A 23,140-nucleotide genomic window follows, 5' to 3' on the forward strand; every position below is an offset into this window, starting at 1 on the left:
TCACAAATTTGAAATGGCATCGCAGGTTTTCAGATCCTAGCTCTGATGCTACTAACACAATACACAGCCCATATTACAGGCCAAGAACTGGTAAAAGCACACACCAGTCTACAGACAGCATCACAGGGCATGCAAAGCAAGTATAGCAAATAATTGGTAGAGAGAGATGTTATAGAGAAGCATGCACTGTCCAAAGTCTCCCAGGCTTCCCCTCATTCTGTTGCATTGGTTTGGTTTCTTGTACCAAATGAGAAGGAGAAAGCATGGTCAGACTTGGACCCTGCCGCGCTCTCACAATATGAATGTAAAAAAAAAACGCACAATGACCACAACCACTTACAGCTACCACACACGGCTAGCTGACTACACGGCCATGCTTGAAGCTCGCTTGCTGCTGGCCTCTCGGCCTCCTGCTCCTGGGCGCTGTTGCCAGCTAGCTTGAGCTTCCATACGTGCATCGGCGGTGCCGGCCGCGGCGTACGAGGAGGACGTGGACCGACGAGGTAGCCGACGTAACAGGTAGAGGAGGACGTGTCGGCGGCGCCGTCGCGCGGCGGCGTGAAGACGGCGGGGAGGAACTCGGCGGTGAGGCACGGGAACACTGAGCGGCTGAAGTGCTTCACCAGCGCCTTCTTTCCCTGCCAAACAAACCAATTAAACACCATGTGATCATCTAGGAGAGCTGGCTATACTACTTGGATATGTATGTGGTGTTTACCTGGATATGGGCGGGGCAGATGTGGACGACCTTCTTGCTGGCTCTCACCTTCCATGTCGCGCCCTGCAGGGCGCGGTGCAGCCCGAGGTCAGCCTCCTTCGTCGTCAGGTTCACGAAGGCATACCCCATGTTGCTGCTCTTCAGGCTGTCAAGCATGTCATAGAGAGCTCTTTCTTATTCTTGACTGCAAATTTAAACTGACTAGGAAAATGTACAGTTCCCAAAAAAAAATTGTACTGCCTACAGTACTACTAATAGTTTAGCCACTGTTTGATTGGCCTAGGGACTACTGTCTACAGATCCTTCTTTTCCATCTCAAACAAAAATTAAAAGACATCCTTCTTTTCCTGACTAGTTTGTCCCGCTGTTCTTTTCAGCTTTTTCAAGGCCGTGCAAGGACGAAAGGGGGTAATAAAACAAAAGGAATAGCATTGGCACCTATCCATTGTAACATCCCAAAATTTCAACTTATACATATGCATTGCATCCATGAGCATCATGTCATAATTGCATTTTTGAATTCAAATTTGAATCTCAAAAGGTTTTAAAAGATTTTTTTTTCAATTTAAACACTAGGGTTTACACCCATTTGAGCCTTGGATCTTCAAACCAATAGGGTTTAACTATAAATGGGGTCTATTGCATATATGAGCTATCTCATAATTTTTTAAGGTTTTATTTGGAATTGAAAAAGTATTTTATTTAAATAGTTATATAGCCCTAAAGGCATTTATAGAGCAAATGTATTTTTATATATTTTATTTTGAGGGGAAATTAGTCCCAAAAGTTGAATCATGATAAAACATGATTTTATAAATTTTTTGAAATTTTTTTGGACCAATTTGGAGTTCAGAATCAAAAGTTAGAAAGGAATTACAGAAAAAGGAAAAAAAAGAAAAGGCTAAAGAAAAAAAAAGAAGGGACCGACCCACTGGGCCGGCCCGCTAAGCCTCGCCCGACCGAGCCGGTCCGCGCGCGCGCCCGCAGACGCTGACAGGTGGGGCCCACCTGTCAGGCTTCGTCTTCGTTAGAAAAGCGCCGCCCGACCGCCGCCGAGTCTGCGCCGGATTTCGCACGCGCCTTCGCTGCCCCGCCGATTTCGGCCTTCCCAGAACCGCCCGAGCGCACCACTATAAAGCCCAGAGTCCCCCCTCTCTTCCCCCTCTCTTGTTCACCCGAATCCTCGCACCCCCGCCGCCCGATTCCTCGCCGGAGCCGCACGGACGCCGCCGCTCGTTTTGGTCACCGCCGGCAACCCTAAGGGTTAGCTCCGCCATCTTCTTCTCCCTCTACTTCTTCATCTCCGTGCGCATCTTTTGACGTGCGCCTTGTCGCGTTTCGTGCCCGCAGCCGTCGCCTGAAGCTCGCTGGAGCTCCGCCGCCTCGTCTTTGTCCTAGGCGAGTGCGTCGACGTCCTCGAGGAGCGCCGACCCCGCCATCGCCCTCGCCGCGCCGCGCCGCATCGACCCTGCACCTCCCCGCGCCGTCCGCTTCCCCGGAGAAGCCGCCCGCCCGTGCCCGCTCCACCGTCTCCCTCGTCTCCGACGCCGCCGACGCCGCGGAGGTAAACCCTAGCCCGCCCAAACCGTCCAATCGTGATCCCACGGCCGAGATTAGATCCTAGATTTTAATTTAATCGAACCGGTACGCGCCTATTAGAACGTGACACGTGGTACGGTAAAATTAAAATGAAAATCTACTTTTAATTCCTGGAATAATTAGAAATGTCACTTTTGCAGAAAAGCCACTGTAACTTCAAAAGATCATATCTTTTAATCTGTTTGGATAAATTTAATAATCCACACCTTTTTGGAATCCTTAGGAAATGTAGAATCTTTTGGCACTGTCCAATTTCAAATTTGAATTTTTCAATCACATTCAAATTACAGAATAAGGTTTAATACCTTTTAAATCATAACTAATTATTTAGAAGTCCTTTTTGAATGAAACCAGTGCCCAAATTTTATTTTATTATCCTCTGTCCATTAGGACAGAGAAATAAATTTATTTTTTTTGAATTAAATTTCTTTGCAGATGCAAATAAAACCTTATTTTAGGGTTTAAACCCTAGCCTTTGACTTTATATTTAAAACCCTAATGCATTTGTTTTAATTTACTTATGCTTAGGATCAGTAGATCACCCAAATAAAATAAACCAAGCTCATGGCACATGTTTTACATTGTATCATGGCATACATTTTTACTCTTGATTGTATTGTGTGTTTATGTATGCAATGTTTGTATTTGATTAGTTTTCTCGAAGAGCGAACTGTGTGATTGCGAAGAGTGTTTGAATACCAACTACTACCAAGGCAAGTTCACTTTGATCATTCACCTATTACTTTATTATGCAATAGATTTTATTAGTTGCATTGTTAGGATTATTATTGTATCTATGCTATGCTATGATTCTCCTAGTAGTATAGGATACCTTTGCCATGACCTCACCACCAATTGCCATCGTAGTAGTAAAATGCTATGCTATGATAATATACGAGGGTGGTATTATTACAATGTGATACTATTGAATTACAATATGGTTTTTCCTAGTGTATGGCAAAACAAGTAATTCAATGAACCGTCCTGGGTGGGCTGCTTTGAGGAAGTCGAGATTTATGCGACGTCAGGTCCATTTCTATGAGTCGTCTCGCCATTTCTATGGGAGCGCCTGCGTTGCAATTGAGGAATGCCACCCGGGGTAACTAGAGACTGGACTAGTTTCTTGTTTAGTAGCTTCCAGTACAACCACATGGTATTATGGGCTCTGCCAGGATGGATGTAAGAAATATGAACCCTAATCTGAGGTGACATCGGTATGTAGCAGTGTAGGTGGGAGCGCGTCCCTCAGGTGGTCTGGGAGATTATGTTCTGAAAATTCCTGTAGTCGATGTCGTTGCTACTCTACCCTGAGGACAGCAAGGGATTAACACGTCGATTTTTTGTGGGGAAAGTGTACCACCTCTCGAGAGTGTCAAACTAAGTACTTAGCCGTGTCCCCGGTTACGGATAATTATGAGCAACTAGATATTGGGACTGTAAGAAAGGTCTCACTCATTCCAATTTCCTAATAAAATTGATGGTTTGAACTGGGTAAGAGCATTGATGTTTCTACTCAATGTACCTAGGTTAATAGGAGCATGGGTGTTTCTACCCCGTATCCAATAGAAATCAAAACTATTTGTTTAAAGATGATAGGATTGAACTATGATGTTTTTGTGCAAACGGCCAAACTCCACCTAGCCAAATTATGCATGTACTTGGTAGGTCCTTTATAACTCTGACGAACTTGCCAATACATTCAAATGTATTGACTGCAATTAACAATGCAGGTGGAACCGACGATGAGTGAGGTTCGTCATTTCGTTGTGGGTCATGTGCCTACATGCCAACATGCTCTCACCTTGGAGCAGTTGAGGCCCTTATGTTCTACCCTTTTCCGCTGCAGTTTTTGAAAACAATGTTTTATGATGTTGAAACAGTATTTGATTATGCTGGCCCGAGAGGTGATTCGAGGTTGTAAGTACTATTTAAATCCTGAATGATGCGATGTAATAAAGTACTTTTGACCTTTGTTTCTGTATATTTCATCATGAAACTGTGTGTGCTAGTGAGTCGATTCAGGGACTAGCACAGTAAGCACAGAGATCGAAACCTAGTAAGGGGCGGTCGCTTCATCCATTTTCTTGAAAATTTAAACCTTAATTTTCGTTCCTTCCTACGTTCACAGTACTCTTTTGCAGAGAAAAACAAAGATAAGAATGGAGATGCAGTCAGTAATTTCATGCTCAGCTGCGTGTTGGTTCGAGATGAAGGACGGCAATAGAAAAGGGAACGTTTAACCTTGGCTAGCTCTTCTGTCGTCCATCGCTGGCGAACACCTAGCGTCTTTTTCCCCAGACCAACAGCACGAAAGGGGCAAGATAACAAAAAAAAGAAGTTAAATTTTGGCTCCGATCCGTTTCGTGGAAAAGTTAACCCTTTTCCTTCCGATTTTCACTGTGATCGATCCCCTCCTCAGGGGATGCAGAGAAACAAAAGAAACACAGGCAGTGATTTCATGCCCATGTGTGTGTTGTTTCCGAACGAAGGACGGCAGGGAGAAAAGAACGCTGTTTCGCCCGCAAAGAAAACAAGAGAGAGATCCAAATACGGGCACAGTAATTTCACGCTCATGTCTGTGTCGCGGCATATATTCCTCACCTGAAATCCATCCTCAGGTAGAGGAAATCGTAGGCGGCGAGCGGAGCTCCGCGCTCCTTGTTCTTCTTGTTGACGCGGGCGCAGTGGTCGTCTACCAAGAGAATCAGATCGGCCGGGCTGAAATGAAAAAGACGATATCCATCAGCAGCTCAACCAATCGAATAATCAACCAGAACAAACACAGGTTGAGAATTATTCTTGCTTAATTGCTACAAGAAGGAGATCAAAGCATGGAGAGAGCTAGCGAGAGCGAGAGAGCTTACGTGAGCTTGTTGGGTATGTTACGGATCATGACGGTGGTGAGGTGGCGGTCGCGCCACAGCGGCGCGGGCACCGGCAGCCGCGCCGGCGTCGTGAACACCGGCCCCGGGGACCTCTCCCGCAGCGTCGAGATCCCCGGCCCCACTACCTGCCTGCCCCTGCGGACCATGGGCGGCTTCGCGGAAGCCGACGCCGCCGCAGTCTGCCGCTGCAGTTGCTTCGCGTCGTCCTCCACGCCGGCGCACGCGGGGGAGATGAGCTTGTGCGGAGGGGAAGATCCGTCCGGCACCGGGAGAGCCTCGGGGCTCAGAGGCCGCACCGGCAGTGAATTCGAAGCCTGGACCGGCGGAGAGGGAGCGTTGGGGCCCGAAGCCTGGGCCGTTGATGTAGACGAATCGACAGCCTTGTTGTTGGAGCTAAACTTCAAAGGCGGCGGCGGCGAAAGGGCGAGAAGGTTCGCAGGTTGCTTGAAGAGGAGAAGCCCCGGCTGAATAAAGCCATAGGCGGCGGGCCGGGGAGCGCTAGCGGCGACTCGGAACGCCGGGGCGCAGTAGCGGTACGTCGCGGGGACGACGGGGAAAGGCAGCGCGCTGGCGGCGGGGTACCGTGCACGCGGAGCCATGCGAGGAGGAGGGAGACGAGAGAGCTGGATCGGCCTGGGGGGAGCGAGGTACGGCCGCGCGTCGGCCCTGAGCTTCCTCGTCGTCGGCGCAGCCATTACCGGAGCGCGAGGTGTTGAGGAAAGGAAGCGGCGCGGTGCAAGGGGGAGGAAGAAACGTGCGCCGGAGAGAGAGAGACGGCAGGGTTGGCTGGCCGGGGACATGGGCTGGCTTTATACTAGCCGAGAGTCTCCTGGGGAAGGTGGCAACTGGCAAGTGGCGATGCACTGTACGTGTCTCGCTGGATAACGGGGCCCGCTTGCGCAGACGAGCCTCTGACTCTGATGCGATCAGGGCCGTCCGATTTTGGCGGCGCTCGGGTGTGCTTACTGCGAAATGCGCTGGCATTCCCCAATCAGAACAAGAAGAACCTCGGTGAAACTCGAGGATTTTATTTATTTATTTTTTTGAGAAAAAAAGACAAAAAATCTGGCCGTTGGCATGCAATGCATCCTTCCCCGCGTGGTATTTTTGATTTGCTTGGGTGGGAATTAGCTGGGGACGTGCTGGAGCTCGGTTTTGAAATGCACAGTTGGCGCGTGCGAAATATTCAGAGGAAGGAACCATTTAATGCCCACTCAATTTAGGAAACCCCGCAATGAATAACGACCATTAATTACCGTATCTCTCAAAAACATACGACCATTAATTAACGATCGGCTGGAGTATACCCCGCAATGAGCACCGCGTATACAGCACAGATACAACGGCGGCCGTAATTTTTTGCCGGACCGGGCCAGCAGGGCAAGACAGTGCCGGGAATGCAGCAGAGAAAATAAAGCTCGTGGGCCTGGGCCGGACGGCTGGGCATGCATGCAATGCGAGCCTCTGCAGATGGCACTCTGAGGAAAAGTTTTACCGACGGCAGCTAGACATTTTCTTTACCAAGAACAACAGCCAAACATCTGTAGCCGCCACGACGCCGCGTGAACGACTGCAAGAAAGCGCAACAGATACGAAGCCCATTTCCGTCTTACGTACGTGGCTGCGTATCGATCCAATTCGAGAAAAGTTCAATAAATTGCCAGCAGGCCCATCACAGAGATTTCACCTTTGCTTTACCTCTGTTCTGGATGGGCCTTATCGGGCTCTTCAATCTCTTACTCTTGTTGCTGGGCCTTTTGTGGATTAGCACGGGCTAAATTGCTTAACGAGAACAAACGAGAACACCGCTACTAGTAGTCTAGTACCAGTCTATCACGTATTCGAAAAAAAAAACAGTCTACCACGTCGGACTCGATTATATAGAACTTCTCAGGCTCGTTGATATGGAATGTGCCAACTCGTTCGTATGGAATGTGTAACTCGTATGGAATGTGCTAATGTGGCATCTGGCTTAATTTTACCCAGCTCTGACAGACCTAGTGCGCCCAAGTTAATTAAAGGTGCATTGGATGAGTTGGGAACGAATGATTAAACCAAAATGTCAAGGCGGGATTGGTTTCCGTGATCTCGGAATCTTTAATCAGGCGTTGCTAGCTTGGCACCTTGCCGCCCCTGAATCTTTCTGTGCTAGGGTGTTGAAGGGCAAATATTTTCCGGCCGGAAACCTTTGGGACACTGCCTTTGTCAGAGACCCTTCCCCTTGTTGGCAAGGCATAATGCATGGGTTTCAACTTCTCAAACAAGGCTTAATATGACGGATCGGCGGCGGCTCAAAAGTTCAGATTTGGAGAGATAACTGGATACCTAGGGGAAGTCTCCAAGTGTCACGAAGTAATACAAGAACCAGATTTAGAAGAGTTTCAGATCTCATGCTGCAAGATGAGAGAGAATGGAATATTCCTTTAATTCGTGAAGTGATGCATCCTTTCGACGCATATGAAATCATCAAGATTAGAATCCCACGCGAGCCTTGTGATGATATTCTGCACCATGAAAAATCCGGCGTCTTCTCTGTACGCAGTGCATATCGCCTCGGCCTGAACCTCCGAAATCGGCAGCAGCACGACCCCAAATGGTCAACGCACCCTCTGGGATCTGATCTGGAAGGCTTCTGTCCCTCCGAAAGTCAAGGTTTTCACGTGGAGGTTGGCGATAAATACGCTCGCGGTTCAAGTTAATAGACACCGCCGCCTTAAGAAAGTGTCTCCCCTGTGCTCTATTTGTTCCAAAGAACAGGAAATTGCACCAAGGCTCGGGCGCTCCGTCAAGCTGTTAGAAGCAACTGGACACTTCCTCCCGACAATGAACTACTTCGGTCTGGGCCAGATTGGGTTCTATTATCCCTGAGCAGAGTAGATGATGATTGTAGGGGAAAACTGATGCTTCTTTGGTGGAGAGCCTGGCACTTGAGGAATGAAATAATCTTTCAGTAAAGGTGACGCTTCTGTTACTGCCTCTGCTCAGTTCTTATTTAGCTACGCAAATGCTCTGTCTTCTCTCAAGGACCGAATCCCTGCTAGACCTCAAAGGGAAATCTCCTCGTTTTGCTACGAGTGCTGCTCCTCTGATGCCGGCGGCGCAAAAATTGTCGAAGTGGAAACCACCTGAGATGGGCTGGATTAAGCTGAATGTTGATGCCAGCTTCTTTGCAAGTTCTGGTGCTGCTGCTTGGGGCGCGATCATCCGGGATGAGAATGGCAGTGTCCTTGTCTCGGCCTGGAACTTGATCAATCATTGCCCGAATGCGGAGACGGCGGAAGGTACTGCCTGCTTAGAGGGGATTAAATTGGTGAGACAGTTCTGCAACTTGCCTTTGGTGGTTGAGGGTGACTGCCAAAGCCTCATTTCTTTGATCTTGGACTCTGATACTTCGAGAGCCCCCCTGCGTTCTATTCTTCTGGATATCCGTCAGTTAGCCCTGCTGTTTCCTGGAATTAGATTTCAGTTTACTAGTAGGCTTAATAACAGTGTGGCTCACGAGATTGCTATATTCTGTCTTAGTGTCTCTTCAGGTGGTGTTTTAAGGAGAGGTGTGCCTCCCTGCGTGGAGTGCCTGTTGGAGTACGATTGTAATAACTTTGTTCCTGAGTAATTTAAAACCACTTTCAAAAAAAAAATATCTCAGAAAGCACAACATGAACATGGTCTTGAGAAGTTCGTTACAATTCGCTTTCAATTAATAGAACTGAAGCACGGTAAAAGAAGATTAACGAGACTGCCTGCCTACATGATCTGACCTCAAGACTTCAGATTAGCACCATTGAGGGGGTTCTTCAATTTTTTTCGAATGAAATAGTTACTTCCTCCGTTCCATAATTCTTGTCTCAAATTTGCTCAAAAATGCATGTATCTATTTCTAAAAAACATCTAAATACATGTAATATTTCGACAAGAATTATGGAATGGAGGGAGTAGCTTTCTAACCTGACAGGACAGAACACAGAGAGGGAAATATTTGTGGCAGAGTTGTGCACCCCTTGCTCGATTTCTGTGTTCCTTTAGGTTATAGCTTTTTTTTTCAAAAAGGAATGAACCCCCTCCTCTAGTGTCTGTATCGATCGATGCATACAACTATTTACTTTTTTTATTAGTGCTAAGTGCATGCACACATCTCCATTAATGGTTGCTCACACCTCGAAAATGCATAGCATACGCGCAGAGGATTGGAGAATTGGGAGGCGAAGGAAAGGCAAGAGCTGAGTCGTTGATGAAAACGATAGGTCGAACGTTGCAACCTATAACACTAGCTTCGATGGCCTCTTGGAATCCATTTGTTGGTACAATACGGGGCTTCGATGGTCTCTTGGAATCCATTTGTTGGTACAATACGGGGATCTCTACTATTAGTATAGAACTACATGGGCCGGGGGCCAGACAGACGCCCGGTTTGCCTTGCCTATGGGCTGACACTAAGGGTAGGAAAATCATGATCAGGATAGCGAACGTAAAGCTATCGAATCTAGGTATGCGTTTTTTCCTTTTGGGCAACTCCCACCCTCAAAGTTCACTAAAGGAAACCACAATATCTCATGCATCGATAAACATTAAAACAAATTGCAACCGGGGATCAACAGTCCAGCCCAGGATCACCTGACTGAACTTCTATCACAGAACTACAAAGATGCATATGTCACGAAACCAAGTCTAAAAATGTCTGACAAAACTAAAATGTCTGAAGATCCCCAGCCATGGGACCAAAACACAGACATACAGACAACCATAGTAGTCGATCCAAGTTTAGATTGTCAACCTCTGAGTCACTTGAGTTGAGCCTTTCGATCAACGAAACACCTCATCCATGACTCTGCCACAACCACCGCTCTCTGGAAACCAGCCAACTAAGCAACATTAGAACAAATTGCATACACGGCAACACAAGATTGATGCAGTGTGATATTCCTATGGCTACCATAATTTCTAGTCGTCCACAGAATCCAAATAATAGCAACTACCCAAACAAAGATCATAATTATGTCCTTTCTGCAATCTAAATGATTCTGAAAATTAGGAGTGAGCCTAGCTCACTTGCTCGGCAGAGTGGATGTACAATCCCACCACCTAGGTTCAAGTCCTTACAGAAGAATTTAGGTTCCTATTTATATAGCAAGGGGCTCCCTCTCTTTCCCGGAACAAAAACCACACATATCATCCCCCTCCTAGCCTCTAGATTTAAGCACATCTGTAGTCAGATTGCTCCCCTTGCTATCTAACTATGGGAACACTAATTTTCAGAGGAATCTTAGTTTTTCCCAAAATAGTTGTAAGAAAAAAGAACATGAGACCTTTCTAGAGCTCTGTACATAGAACCAACTGAAAATTTCCCTGTTGGTCTCCAATTTCAGGTACAATTTGACTTTCTTATCGGTTAAGGTGACCGACATGCACAACTTCTTTAATTGATCTCACTATACAAAAGTTTCACCTACCAGGGTTCTGGTTCTTCTAAATCTAATACCCCCAACCTTCAGTAAATACTCTGTGTATTGTGATATCAACACTAAAGTTAAGTTATAGACACATGGAAATAGAATTGCCAGAGGTTGAGGTTTATCCCCTATCTAGCCATCTTTCCAGAATCTAGTTCTCTTAACATTTCCTAAAATATGTTTGCAAAACTAAGGAATACACCTCTCACTTCCATAATCCCTGCCCAGAACTGAGTCACCATTCTTGAAAGAAATATGAGAAAGACGTTTCCCCTTGCAATATTTCTTTCTCTGGATTTTCTGCAAAATACTAGTGGAATTGTCAAACTTCTAGATCCCCTTACAGAGCAAGCAAACATTCAAAATTTCAAGATCAGCTATCCCTAAGTGCACCTACCCCTAGGGTCTTTTGGATGTCAGATTGCCGGCCAATTCAGCTCATGAATTTTCCTCTGTCTTTCCCCTTCTTGCCATAAAAGTCTTTATAAAACCATCCAACTTTGTAACTACCCTTTTGGAATAGAACTCATACAGGAGTTAATCAACACTAAACAATCCCCTCGAGGCAGAAGTTTTCCATGCCAACTAGATAGCCTCCTGGTCCACTATATCTTCTATGGATTTCCAATCTTTGTTGACCTACCTCTTAACATGCAAAGGCACACCTAAATATCTAAAAGGAAAAGTCCCATGCTTGCAAGTGGGAATCTCTTCCAGATTGATAGCAATCTTTTGAACATCCTCCAAATAGTATAGATCACTTTTCTCGAAATTTATTTTGAACCCAAATAATTTCTAAGACTGCATATGCCACATCATCATCTTCCCCTAGAGGACTTTACCAACCAAAATCTAAAATACAGTTTAGGAAACCATATTCGAATTCGTATTGACCATATATGAATTTATATTGACCATATTCAAATTTGTCATGACCATAATTCCAATATATTCAAATGGAGGCAGAATTAATAACCAATAGAAACTGCACAAAACATAAATTGTTTCAATCAATCTCGCTCTTCATTCAAATAACACGTTCATGACCAATATCAAGTGTTGTTCATACACAAAAAAACATCATCATTGCAGCTTAAGTATTCGATAAGTAAATGGCTAGAGTTTGCTATGCCCGTGAGCAGCGACGAGAAAGTAAATGCTGTTCCGGACTCATGGAAGAAAAGCTCCGAACAACCCGTCTTGATCTGCAGAAGGCTCGTGGGCAGAAACATCTGAGTGACGTTGTGTTCCTGAAAATAAGATTGCACGACTTTTTAGGAGTTTGATGAATACATGTACATAATTTGGACAACATAATGGTTGTAAATATAACAATTTGGCCATCAGAAGATGCAACAGTAAACTCCTAGATTGTTGGATTTACCATTCATACAGATCTAATAATACCAACAAACAGATTTCTTAAGTATTCAAATGGAAAAAAAAAGCTTTGATTTCTTAAGTAGTAAGCAATGTCCAGCGATACGGCAACTTGCGTAAGTAATAAAACAGATTTCCCCAAAATACATAGCAAGCAAAAAGGTGAAACGATTAACTCTTGGGGAAGAGTTTTGTAAGCTCACAAATTTTGCTATAGTTTAAGGACAGATTGCAGGCCTATGTAGAACTGAATAGTGGCTAATGTTATGATAGCTGATGCCTAACAAGAGGAATATGTGTACAACAAGAGTACTTCAGATTCATAGGAAAGTAAAATATGTGCTGGACAGATAGAATTTAATTGCAGAGATACATAAGGAGCAATATTTCTTTTTTCTTGCTTTGTGACTGTAATCGAACCTCTGCTCCTTCCCTTCAAGCCACAATCTACAAGAAATGGATGGTGTTAAAAGATACATAATTTCAGAACATCTATTATCTCCCATTCGTCTAAAGATATCGAAAGATTGCAGTGAGCTAGCTATCACCAAAGATAGCTGTTGCTAGAAACCGTGGACATAGGGCCAAATCCTGAGTGAATCAGCCTCTTACCTTGTCTCCACGAAGACCAATGTCGGAGGTTCACATCTAAAAAAAATTAAAGAGTAGTAAAGATTGGAGATACAAAGACCATCTACTTTACATAGCATATTTTACTCAAGATTCATGCATGTCATCTTCTGAAGCTACAACGCTTAAGGGAAACAAACAATTAAGTCATGATGATAATAACTAATAAGTAATCATCTAAGGGACCGCTCTTGAGCTGTTCAACTCTATCATATGGCTGAGCCAAATTTCTCGATCTTTGCCTAACAAAAATAAGACCCAAGCAAAAAGAAAATACCAAAGCCATCATAAGCAACCAAAAACGCTGCTAGCAGATGCATCAATCGAGATGCCGACGACCAAATACTGCCGTTGGTACTGCTCCTGCTCTTGCGAAAGGAGGCGATCTGCCGCCGGCGACCGTCGGAGCAGCGGACCGTGACCACCACCGCGTCGGAGCAGGGGAATGGCTAGATCCACCAGCGCCCTGCGGACGGCCTCCTCTAGCAGCAGGGGAAGACCTGCTTGCTGCCCAGTCCTCCGAATCCGGGTCGGGGATGGTCGGATCTGGTGGAGAGGAAGGGGGTCTGATCCCCCCTACCGCTGATCTGGGGAGGAGCGCGGCGTGAGCAGGCCCGGGAGCGGTGGCCGCGGAGGTAGGGAGGAAAAAGGGAGATGGGGGCGGTAGGGAGGAGAAAGGGGAGAGAAGGGAAAGGGTGGTAGGGAGAAGGGGGAGAGAAGGGAGCTCAGTAGGGTGGCATTCCTCGCAGGAAAGGTGGCGGCGGCACGGGGCACGGCGGGGCACATGGCGCGGGTACGACGGTGAGGCGCGGTGCGGCGTGGAGATGGCGAGAGGGGAAGAGAGACCTAGATTTTTTTTTTTCGAGAGGTTGCTGTCTCGCGGGAGTGCCTCAGGACTTAGCTGAAATATTTCAGCTCCGCATGTGCATCTTTTTTCAGCCAGGTGACATTCTTTACCTAGGGCCAAAAGTATTACTAGGTATAGTTTTACTTCACATTTGTTTTTGCATGCAAATTTTCTTTCCCTAGAGTTACACTGTTTCTACCTTTACTTTACCTAGAAAAGAGAAATCACTCTAGGTAAAGATTTTTGCCCTAGGAAAAATTGTGATTTCTAGTAGTGAATTGCAGTATGACACAACCCCCAAGAACTAGATGAGAAGGTAACTCTTTAATTAAACCCTATCATTGAGCTTTTCTGACCAACACTCCAAAAGCATCTACAACTAAGTAAAATAAAATAGGAGAAAGGGGATCTTTCTGTCTGACCCCTCATAAGTCCTAGAATAAAGTTTAGTTTTATCATTGACCTTGACAACTAATCTACCACCACTTACAAAGCCCATAACACAACCAACCCACTCTTGAGAAAAACTTTCGTAAGGATGTTCCAACCTTCTCAAAATCTACCTTAAGCACTATCCTCGAAATATGTGATTTATGCATTTCATTTAAATTTTCATGCAACACTACCAAACCATTTATGGATTATTCGGTTTGTAGGATTCCAAAACATAGGAATAGGAAAAGGTATAGGAATAGGATAGGGAAGCATGTGCAAAACAAAAGATTGGAAAGCAGAGGATTTGAAAATAGAGGAATATAAAATAAGGTTTGAGTGGACGTTAAAATTCATGTGTTTTGGCCTTAAAAGAGGACTCAAAGGAAATTTTCATCTACTTTTCCTATGATGCATTCCTATGAACCAAATGCATGAACAGTACCACCAAAGGAAAAAAAAAATCGTACGCCTACATTCTTCCTCCATTTTTCCTGCGAAACGAATAGGCCCTTAGAATAAACCTCTGAATAAATGCAATTTAAGCTACATCAATAACATCATCTGTTAATTCAATCATTCTATTGTTCCCAGTCTTTAGCTAGAATTTCCAAGCTAACATTCAGCAAACAAATAGGCCTAAATTTCTGGACAAAATCAGCATCTGGAGTCCTAGACACCCATAGACAAACTCAGCATTTGGAGTCTTCGAGACCCAAATTGTGCCATAATTTAATCTATATACGTCTAATTTACCAATAACTAAATCACCAAAAACTCTCTTCAGTGAGAATTTAACAATATGCCGGAACCTTTGATAGAATTCTACAAGGAATCCATAAGGGCCCATGCCTTTTTTTTCTCTCTCCATAGAAACACAACTTCATCAATTTCCTTCATAGAAAATTCTTCCATTAATTCTTTTCCAAACTAACTAATCTACTAAAATGAAAGCGAATGCCAAGACTAGAACTCACCCCAATACCAAATAATTGTTTACAATAGTAATCAATTATATGTTTGGTTAAAAAAAATTCTTCAGAGATTACCTGATCATCTTTCAACCTAACAATCCTATTATGTCTCCTCATACTAGCTTTAGCCATAAAATACCTTGTATTCCCATCCCCATACAACAATCATGTTCCCTAGCCCTATGCCACCATTTAACATCATCTCCTTGCATTATGTGTCTCAAGCTCTGTTTTTAGAGTAAATGTAGAATTGAACGAAGTGTAACACACAAATACACATTTTGGATTCTCACAAACTTGACTCCTGGACAAAAGTGCATCAAAAAACTCCTAACCTGGCTATCTGCTCGCCTAACATCAAAACTGACAGTGGGTCACACCCTTTCGGCCTCAGAGCAAAAAATGGCTTTGGTTTAGGTAGTTTGGTCTAGTATTCTACCGGTTTGGTCCGGCCTGAGGCATCTATAAGTAGAGCAATTTGGCATGAAATGAAGAAGTCACCGAAAACCACACTCCCCAAATCGGCTAGCAGAAGATGAAACAACAAGGCCACCCTAAACCCTAAAGCTAAGCCAATTTTCTTGCTGATGCCGACATGTGGGGCCCACTATGACTGTCGCTGTTAGCCGAGCAGAAGCCAGATTAGGGGTTCTCTAATACAATTTCGTCTAGGAGTCAGCATTATGTAAGAAGAAATGCAAAAGATGTAGTTTTGTTTTACACTTCATTCACTTATAGGGGTTTTGTGATATTTACTCATGTTTTTTAAATTACCCCTTCTGCACAATCCTGAGCACAAAGCCCAAAGAATTCACTAGCTTTATCTATGGCATCAATCTAAGCTAAAAGCTCCTGCTTTTCTTTCCTGTAAGCACTTTCTACATTTCTATTCCAGCCTTTCAACTTCTTCCTCATTAATCTTAATCTAAACTGCCACTCATATCACCTACATCAAGCCCACACCTCCTGAACTACAATCTCTAGCTCCTCTCCGAACAGCCAGCACATGTCTAAGTTGAAAGGAGGATCACATACAACCAACACCCCTGAATCTAGAAGCAAAGGAGTGTATACCCATTTCCCCACAGCCATCACATTACCAAAAGGAAAAAGTGAACCCCAATCTGAAAATTCTAGCTAGTACGATGCGTTTAAAAATAATAATCCGTGAACTGAAATCCATCAACTGATGGATCGGTGGTGCAACAGCATCATGTAGACATGAAGACCACAAAATGCGGCAGCGATTGCTCTTGCCAAAATGCCTTCTGGCTATACACAATGCTGCGACGGAGAACGGCGAATTAAATCAGACCACAAGCTTCAGTTCTCTTCAGTTCAGCTTGGTAGCTAAAGATGGAGATCTTTGCACTCCCAATTTTATCAGTTATAAGAGCCAAATCTCTCTTCTGCCCAGCAGATGTTACTGTAGTAGTACTAAAACACAAGTGTGAGCAGCAGCCAACAATCAGTAAAGCAAATGTCGCAGCTTAAAGAAGTTACACGTAAATTCCTCTTGATCTCTTCCATTCCATCACATATCTAATGGGTCGTACAACTATCAGAATAACAGCAGCGATAATACTATCTATCAGTCCTTTTTTTACCCGCGGATTACATGACGATAAAGCTTATTCACATCATCATATAAGAGCATCGATCAGAAATTCAGAAGTACCCGGAGCAGCAGGAGCAGCAGCAAGGCAGGGCAGAGTTGGCCGCGTTAGCACGAGTAGAAGTAAAGGAGCAGGGGGTGAGCGCGACGGCCAAGTACCGGCAGGGGTGAAGACCTAGAGGCGAAGCAGGGTGTCGGGACAGCTCCAGTCCATCTCGTCGGCGGCGGACGCCGGGTACGGCAGGTTCAGATCGAACGGCAGCTGCGGCGGGGAGGGCGCCGCGGAAGCGGAGGCGGAGGCGCCTTCCTCGCACAGCGCGGAGGAGGAGGAGCCGCAGTAGCTGCGGGAGTCCTCCTCGACGGCCGGTGCAGCGCCGATCGCGGCGGAGGGGACGGGGAATCCGGTGACGCCGCCGCCGCCGCTCCAGGTCTCTACGGTGCTGCTGTGGCTGGAGGTGGCCGCCGCCGCGACGGTCGCCGGGGCAGGAGGGGGCAAGGGCGGAGTTGCGGAGGAGGGGGAGGGGAAGTTGGTGCGGGCTGCGGCGCCGCGGAGGTTCCTGGCGGCGGCGTCGTAGGCGAGCGCGGCGTCCTGGGGGGAGTCGAAGGTGCCGAGCCAGATCGGGGTCTTCTTGCTCGGGTCGCGGATCTCGGCCGCGTACCGCCCCGACGGCCGCCGCCTCACCCCGCGGTACTTCACCTCCTCCTTCCCCGGCCCCGGCGGCGCCGGCGGAGGTGGCCCAGGCCTCGCGCGCCGCATCGCGTGCTGCGCTCTCCTGCCCTGTGTCTCCGCCTGATCTTCTTCTGGGCCTCTGTGTCTCCTCGTGTCCTCGGCGACTACTCCGTGCTCCGCGCCCCCTGTTTTGTTTTGGTTGGTCGGCAGCACGAATGGACGGCTGCAGTGCTGGCTGACGACGCGGGCCCCATGACCACGACCCCGGGCGTCGCGTCGGTTTGTTTATTGCTCCCCGACCGTCCGCGTCCCGGGGTCGGGCTCGGGTCAGCTCCTCTACTCCTGGTCGGGGGGCTCGCATCGTCGCATCTCGGCACGGCGCGCGTCCTCTGCAGCTGCCGACGGATTTCTTTTCTTTTCTTTTCTTTTGATGGTTTCGTGGTGCGGAATCGCAGCGCACCGTCAACAACTCGCGAGGCATATTCCGCTGCGGAATCGCAGCGCACCTTCGACGTCGAAAACCGTCTGCTTGCAACGCAGCGATTCCTCCTGGGTCTTTTACACAAATTCGATAGATTTTCGAAACTCGAAATTCTTTTACTCTTGACGGTTCCTACAATTCATTCAAAACTCTTCCCTACCAAACACCTAGCACAAGCAGAGTCTCAACGGAGAGCTGGAGACGAAGAGAAACAGCCTATGCATCTCTGAACATTGCGACTCTTTGCGACACGTTGTCCATGTTTTGGCACACGAGGGCTATCGCCCCCTCAAGAACCATCACCACCAGGGTCCGGAAGGACGACAGCCGGGCGACACTTTGCAGCTGACGAGAGGTCAGCAAGCTCGCTCACTGGTAAGGGTTGCTCAAGTTCTTGAGGAGCTCCGGGATGTCGTAGGCCAGCATGTCGTCCACCGCCTGAACCATCTTGGGCTTCATCTTCTCGAACTTGTCGATGCTGTACCCGCCCAGCACCTCCTTGAAATGCTCCGCGTCTGGGAAGTCGCCGGCTGGAAGATGGTATTCCCTCTGGACCTGTTTCCACCAGATTTCAGGGCGTCAGTGGAGTGACAACGTTGCAGGGAAAGCAGAAGAGGAACTGAAACTGTTTGAGGCCAGATGCGAGTACATGAAGATCGTGCAGTTCAATGCATTTGATTTGATGATTTCACTTCGTGGTGGAAGAGATTGAAGATTTTAAAACATTTTATCTTGGGTTGCTTGTCTTTTAACATTTAAGTACCTTTGCAAACTCATCTTGTAGGTTGTCTATGAGTCGCTGTTGAGCCTTGGCTTTCCCCATCACTGCAGGCATCTCCTTCTTCAGATGGCCAATTATGTAAGCATGGATCTTGGCAGCTCTAGCACGCTTGACAAACTCATTGACCTGCAAATCGAATGTTGGCATTCATTTGAAAATTCTGCACTTTGCAAAGAAATTCGGACAGACGATGCATGATAACATACCCGGCGATCACAGGCTTTCTTAGGTATGTCTTTCAGGTCAGCAAGGAGATCCTCTTGCTCTTTCTCAAACAAGTCCTTTCCAATTGGCCCAACAGCTGATTCATTCACTGGTTTGTCATTGAACGACCTGAAAATATTAATTTCCAAGTGAGTTTCAGGTTACATTGCAGAACGCATGAACTTGCGCTGCATACATACATTTTTGCTTATATACTTCAAAGATCCTCAAACCAATATATCATTTATGATGTAGCTTGGCATATAAACCACAGGTTTCTCAAACCTGAGATCTGATAAACTCAAGCTTTCCTCACTGTTGCATCAGAGATATGTTTCAGCAATTACAACTTTTAAAAGCCAAAACAAGGTAACAGGATTACAATCCAGATGCTCTCTCAAAAAAAGTCAAATCTCGCAAATTTGCTTAGGCAAAGAGAAGATGGAGACAAATTCAGGGGACGCCATTATCTACCAAATCTCTAGTCAACTGAAAGATAATGTGCCGACCTAGAAAAATCCAGCATGGGGCTACACTTAAGGTGGTTCTGAACTTCTGGTACTTATACAAGGCATATAACTCTGCACCTTATTTAATATAAGAGTAACGATTATCATGGAATGGCCCTCAAGTTAAAGTATAGCCACAAATTGTTACATATCAATTGTTTACAAATAGTGATACAAAAGAAATGGGAGTTGGAGGGCTCAGCTACTTATGGCTAACGAATTTGTTCAGGGTTCAGAAGACTGTAACTGTTTTGGACTTCTAGAAATATTCTGCATATATAATTCCTTTCACTGATAATGTACAATAATTGTATGACTTGCAGAGTCAAGAAATAAGATTGACTAATGCTAAAGAATTAGAGATGGAAAAGAATACAAGACATCAGATTTTACCCAATATAAACACGCATAACCTCAGGCGTATTCAGTACTTTGCCAAGCGACCACATCAGTGCACCATACACTCTCATAAGCTGTGGCATTCATAAGGAGAAAATGTGATTCATAGCATCATTTGGACAGGATTAACACCACAACAATGAACACAATGGGCAATACAATTAGATTGCAACAAAAACCTATACCTGCTGAGTGTCAACTTGGTCTGCCTTGTTCAGTACCACACGTATTTTGTCATCATGCCCACGTAAAGATGAAATGACACGTTTGAACTCATCACTGATATCAAGCTTGTGAGGATCAAACAGAAGAAGAATAAGGTCACATTTAGCAGCAAACCAGGAGGTTACACCGGTGAAATCATAGCTTCGTTGGGTCCTTTGCTTTTCACCAGAGAGAACACCGGGAGTGTCAACAAACGTGATATGCTCCAGTAACTTCAGAAAACAAGGCAGCTGTCAGTTTCTGGAATGAATGCATTACGTGTATCAGAATCACAATTAAAGCTTACTGGATGTGGCATCTGAGAGCATTCAAACTTTGATAGAAATGCGCCCCCAAATGTAGTGAGACCATTGAAAGGCATATCGGCTTGAACAGCAATAGTGTTGCCAGGAACAGTCCTCTCATCAGGTCCTGACTGATGTGGGAAAAAAATCCGAGATATTAATGGAATAAATCTGCAGGGGCACTAGCAATAGCAGTTAATAGAGCAAAATTATTAGGTGGTGCCAAATATCACCAGCAAATCGTGTTTGACAAACCAAAAATGCATCAATAAATATTCTACATGTGTGCATTGAACTCTGGACCTGAAAGGAAACTTTGATGAAAACTTATAGTGCCACAATCTGAGGGCGGCGGGGGGACAAGTAGAACGGCAGCTGTGTTTTGTGCCCCGTGGTATTCAGCAAACAAAGATCACAACTCAATCAATTATCCTTCTCAAACTCTTTGATAATTACTGTGCTAAGGGAAACAACAGTTATCGAATTCTCACATCATAGGACAGCTTCTGAAAATAAGTATGCTACAAATTGATAAAGCTGAACACAACAATCTAGTATCGTTGGTCACTAAGTAAAACAGCAGTTGTGTTTTGTGCCCCGTGGTATTTCAGCAAACAAAGAACACAACCCAATCATGATAAATGTGGGTAATTATTGTGTTAAGAGTTTGTTAGCAGCCCTTGTCCATTTATCCTGCTGCTGGACATAGCACTTCATCGGTCAATATATGTACCCCGCGGCCTACCCGATTAGTGAGTACAGTAAGCCAATCCTTTTATATCTTACAAAAGAAAGAGCTGATGTTTTCCAATCAACGTAAATTAATTCAATAACATGGAACAGCTTTTAATCGTAATAAATCTGCTCAAGTAATAAAGTTATAACTATCTCGCAAATGCCTTATCGCTGCTTCATGCAATTCCAATATTCATGTGATTCTTACCATGACAACTACAAATCTGTCAGTAGTTGGCTCTGGTCCGACATGAGCTCCTGCAAATGGAAAAGCCAACTGAAGTTAAGCTCCAAATACTATCAGAGAAAAGTACCATCAAAATGGATGCTGTGCCCAACACTGAAACTCAGGTTTTCCGTATTATACAAAGCCCAAAACCTGGGTAGCTTGTTTTCAGCAGGTGCTTAATGAAGGTTGTTTTCCCTGTAGAATATTGACCCAAGAGCATAACCATTGGTTTTGCGTCGAAGTCACTGTTCGTCTGGAAAATGGCAGAATAAACAGAAATGACATGCAACTACTGACACAAGAACACAATCAGGATGAAAGAACATGGAATTGAGAAAATTGTCATATGTAACTTAAAATGAAACTAAGGTGTGAACAATTCTTTACCAGCAATGGGGAAGCGAAATCATTAAACCGGTATGCAACCTCTAAAGGCTTCAGTTTCTCGACGTATAGTCTTTTTAAGCCATCAACTACAGAAGTAACAGCAGTCAGAGGGGTTTGCATCTGCAAAGCACAAAGCAAAGGTAAAAGCCATTCAGTTACAGGAGTTTAGCTACATACCCAAAAGAGCAAAACTATATGCTTCATTGCTTCGTAATAACAAAATTACAGAAAATGTAAAACTCGCACATAAGTTTAGTACCTTCTTTGCTGATTTTGAGCCGAACCAGTTGTTTGCAAAAGGTGCTTGGACCTGAGGGGTATCTGAACACATCAGAAATGATTAGCATCATACACAACTTATTAACATATTAATCCGGAGGGGGCAAGGATTTATGTATTACCATTTTCTTCTTTGCGAACCACATTTACAATCGCCATTGATCTCTAAAAAAACAAATATCCATTGCAGATAGCGTCTTAGTGTGACAAGTGGTAAATGCACTCAAACGACACATCACAAGCTGCAGATTATAACTATAGACTTACAGCAAGTAGTTCATCAAGACCTTTCATAACTGGCGGGTCTAGGCTACTCAGATCTGCAACAACCACAACAGGGTATCTAGTTCAAACATCACACAGAGATGAGCTCGCACAAGAAAAAGGCGAACTGATGAAGCTCAGTTCACAGCGCACGTCATAACAGGGTAAACAACAACCTTCGAGCTTGAGACTGTTCTGGGTGATCTCCTTCCCCGCTTGCGCCAGAGAAACGAGCTGCGGGTTGCAACAGTGGAGATAATCAAATAATCAACATCGCGCAGACACATCTTCTCCAATCAGCAGCACGGACTAACGAACTAACATCGACGCGCATAAGAGGGGAGGCGAAGTGTGGGCAAACCTGCATCGCGGCGGCGAACTCGCCGAAACCGAGGTACCCCTGCCGCTTGGAGTCAGCAATCGCCCAAACCTTGAATCGATCGGCAAAAAAAAGGGTTAGAGTCCATTAACCAGGGGGGAGGAAACACTCGAGGAAGTGGCGGCTCACCTGCTTGAGGTCGGAGCGGGAGAGGCCGGACATGGCGAAGAACTTGGTGGCGTCGGAGCCCGTGACGCGGCCGTCTCCATCTGCAGGGAACCGAAGTGTCAGCAAACCAAATCATCAGGCAAGTCGCGCCTAATCCTCCGATTTTGGGGGCGAAGAGAGGACGCACCTGGGTCGGCGAGCGCGAACCAGTCGGCGTAGATCTTCTGGTGCTCCTTGGAGCAGCCCACGGCGGCGGCCGCGATCTCCATCCCCGGTCTCCTTCCTCCTCGCCTCGGCGGCGGCGGACGCGAGAGGCAGCAGCAGCAGTGGTGGGCAAACGGAAACCTCACGGGGTGCTCGGCTGAGTCTCGTCCTCGGCTCCTTTGAGAGGTGGAATGGGGCGGCATTTCAAAACGGGGGAGCCCCCCTGCCCTACCCCACAGCCCGCGCCCCGGTGAATTGTTTCTGTTTTTCTAATGGTTTGGACCGACGCTCCCTTTTCGTTTAGGGCTGTGAACGGTGTTCAGATAAAACTGCAGAGCGAAAATAGGCTTGGCCCAGGTGAGGTTAGGGTTAGAACATGGGCTTTTTGTTATGGGCTGCTTTCTTGTCCAGGCTGAACTCAGTGTGCGGCGATATGGTCTCCTACCGCAAAAATCACGTCTCGCAATGCTACCAG

General features: G+C 45.7%; 3 protein-coding genes across 3 annotated transcripts; all 3 read right to left on the reverse strand.

Moving 5' to 3' along the window:
• Positions 1–73: 73 nt before the first annotated feature.
• Positions 74–5,897, reverse strand: LOC112271510 (protein MEI2-like 7). The gene is made up of 5 exons (XM_024460711.1): positions 5,182–5,897; positions 4,919–5,035; positions 719–863; positions 341–638; positions 74–87 (listed from the first exon to the last, which is right to left on the reverse strand). The coding sequence occupies exons 1-5, from the start codon at positions 5,895–5,897 to the stop codon at positions 74–76; spliced, it is 1,290 nt and encodes a 429-aa protein (XP_024316479.1).
• A 10,368-nt stretch (positions 5,898–16,265) lies between these two features.
• LOC100837711 (ethylene-responsive transcription factor 3) lies at positions 16,266–17,532 on the reverse strand. Its single transcript, XM_003574996.4, has one exon. The coding sequence runs from the start codon at positions 17,282–17,284 to the stop codon at positions 16,703–16,705; it is 582 nt and encodes a 193-aa protein (XP_003575044.1). The 5' UTR covers positions 17,285–17,532; the 3' UTR covers positions 16,266–16,702.
• A 237-nt stretch (positions 17,533–17,769) lies between these two features.
• LOC100826262 (EH domain-containing protein 1) lies at positions 17,770–22,866 on the reverse strand. Its single transcript, XM_003574716.3, has 16 exons — positions 22,649–22,866; positions 22,483–22,562; positions 22,336–22,404; positions 22,151–22,208; positions 21,978–22,030; positions 21,833–21,875; positions 21,691–21,752; positions 21,432–21,551; positions 21,195–21,297; positions 21,024–21,073; positions 20,083–20,211; positions 19,757–20,008; positions 19,566–19,645; positions 18,666–18,792; positions 18,442–18,585; positions 17,770–18,233 (listed from the first exon to the last, which is right to left on the reverse strand). Exons 1-16 carry the CDS (start codon positions 22,728–22,730, stop codon positions 18,048–18,050), a joined length of 1,638 nt encoding a protein of 545 aa, XP_003574764.1. The 5' UTR covers positions 22,731–22,866; the 3' UTR covers positions 17,770–18,047.
• Between the last annotated feature and the right edge of the window lie 274 nt (positions 22,867–23,140).

The sequence above is a fragment of the Brachypodium distachyon genome, chromosome 3 (genome assembly GCF_000005505.3).
Source record: "Brachypodium distachyon strain Bd21 chromosome 3, Brachypodium_distachyon_v3.0, whole genome shotgun sequence".
In the NCBI taxonomy this organism is placed as follows: Eukaryota; Viridiplantae; Streptophyta; class Magnoliopsida; order Poales; family Poaceae; genus Brachypodium; species Brachypodium distachyon.

Coding starts and splice junctions, on each gene's coding strand:
- LOC112271510 (XM_024460711.1), bottom strand. CDS start 5,897: ATGGCTGCGCCGACGACGAGGAAGCTCAGGGCCGACGCGCGGCCGTAC. Junction 5,036..5,181: donor AACATACCCAACAAGCTCAC/GTAAGCTCTCTC, acceptor TTTTCATTTCAG/CCCGGCCGATCTGATTCTCT. Junction 639..718: donor TCTGCCCCGCCCATATCCAG/GTAAACACCACA, acceptor TTTGTTTGGCAG/GGAAAGAAGGCGCTGGTGAA.
- LOC100837711 (XM_003574996.4), bottom strand. CDS start 17,284: ATGCGGCGCGCGAGGCCTGGGCCACCTCCGCCGGCGCCGCCGGGGCCG.
- LOC100826262 (XM_003574716.3), bottom strand. CDS start 22,730: ATGGAGATCGCGGCCGCCGCCGTGGGCTGCTCCAAGGAGCACCAGAAG. Junction 20,009..20,082: donor GCTCTCAGATGCCACATCCA/GTAAGCTTTAAT, acceptor TGTTTTCTGAAG/TTACTGGAGCATATCACGTT. Junction 18,793..19,565: donor GTTATGCGTGTTTATATTGG/GTAAAATCTGAT, acceptor TAATATTTTCAG/GTCGTTCAATGACAAACCAG.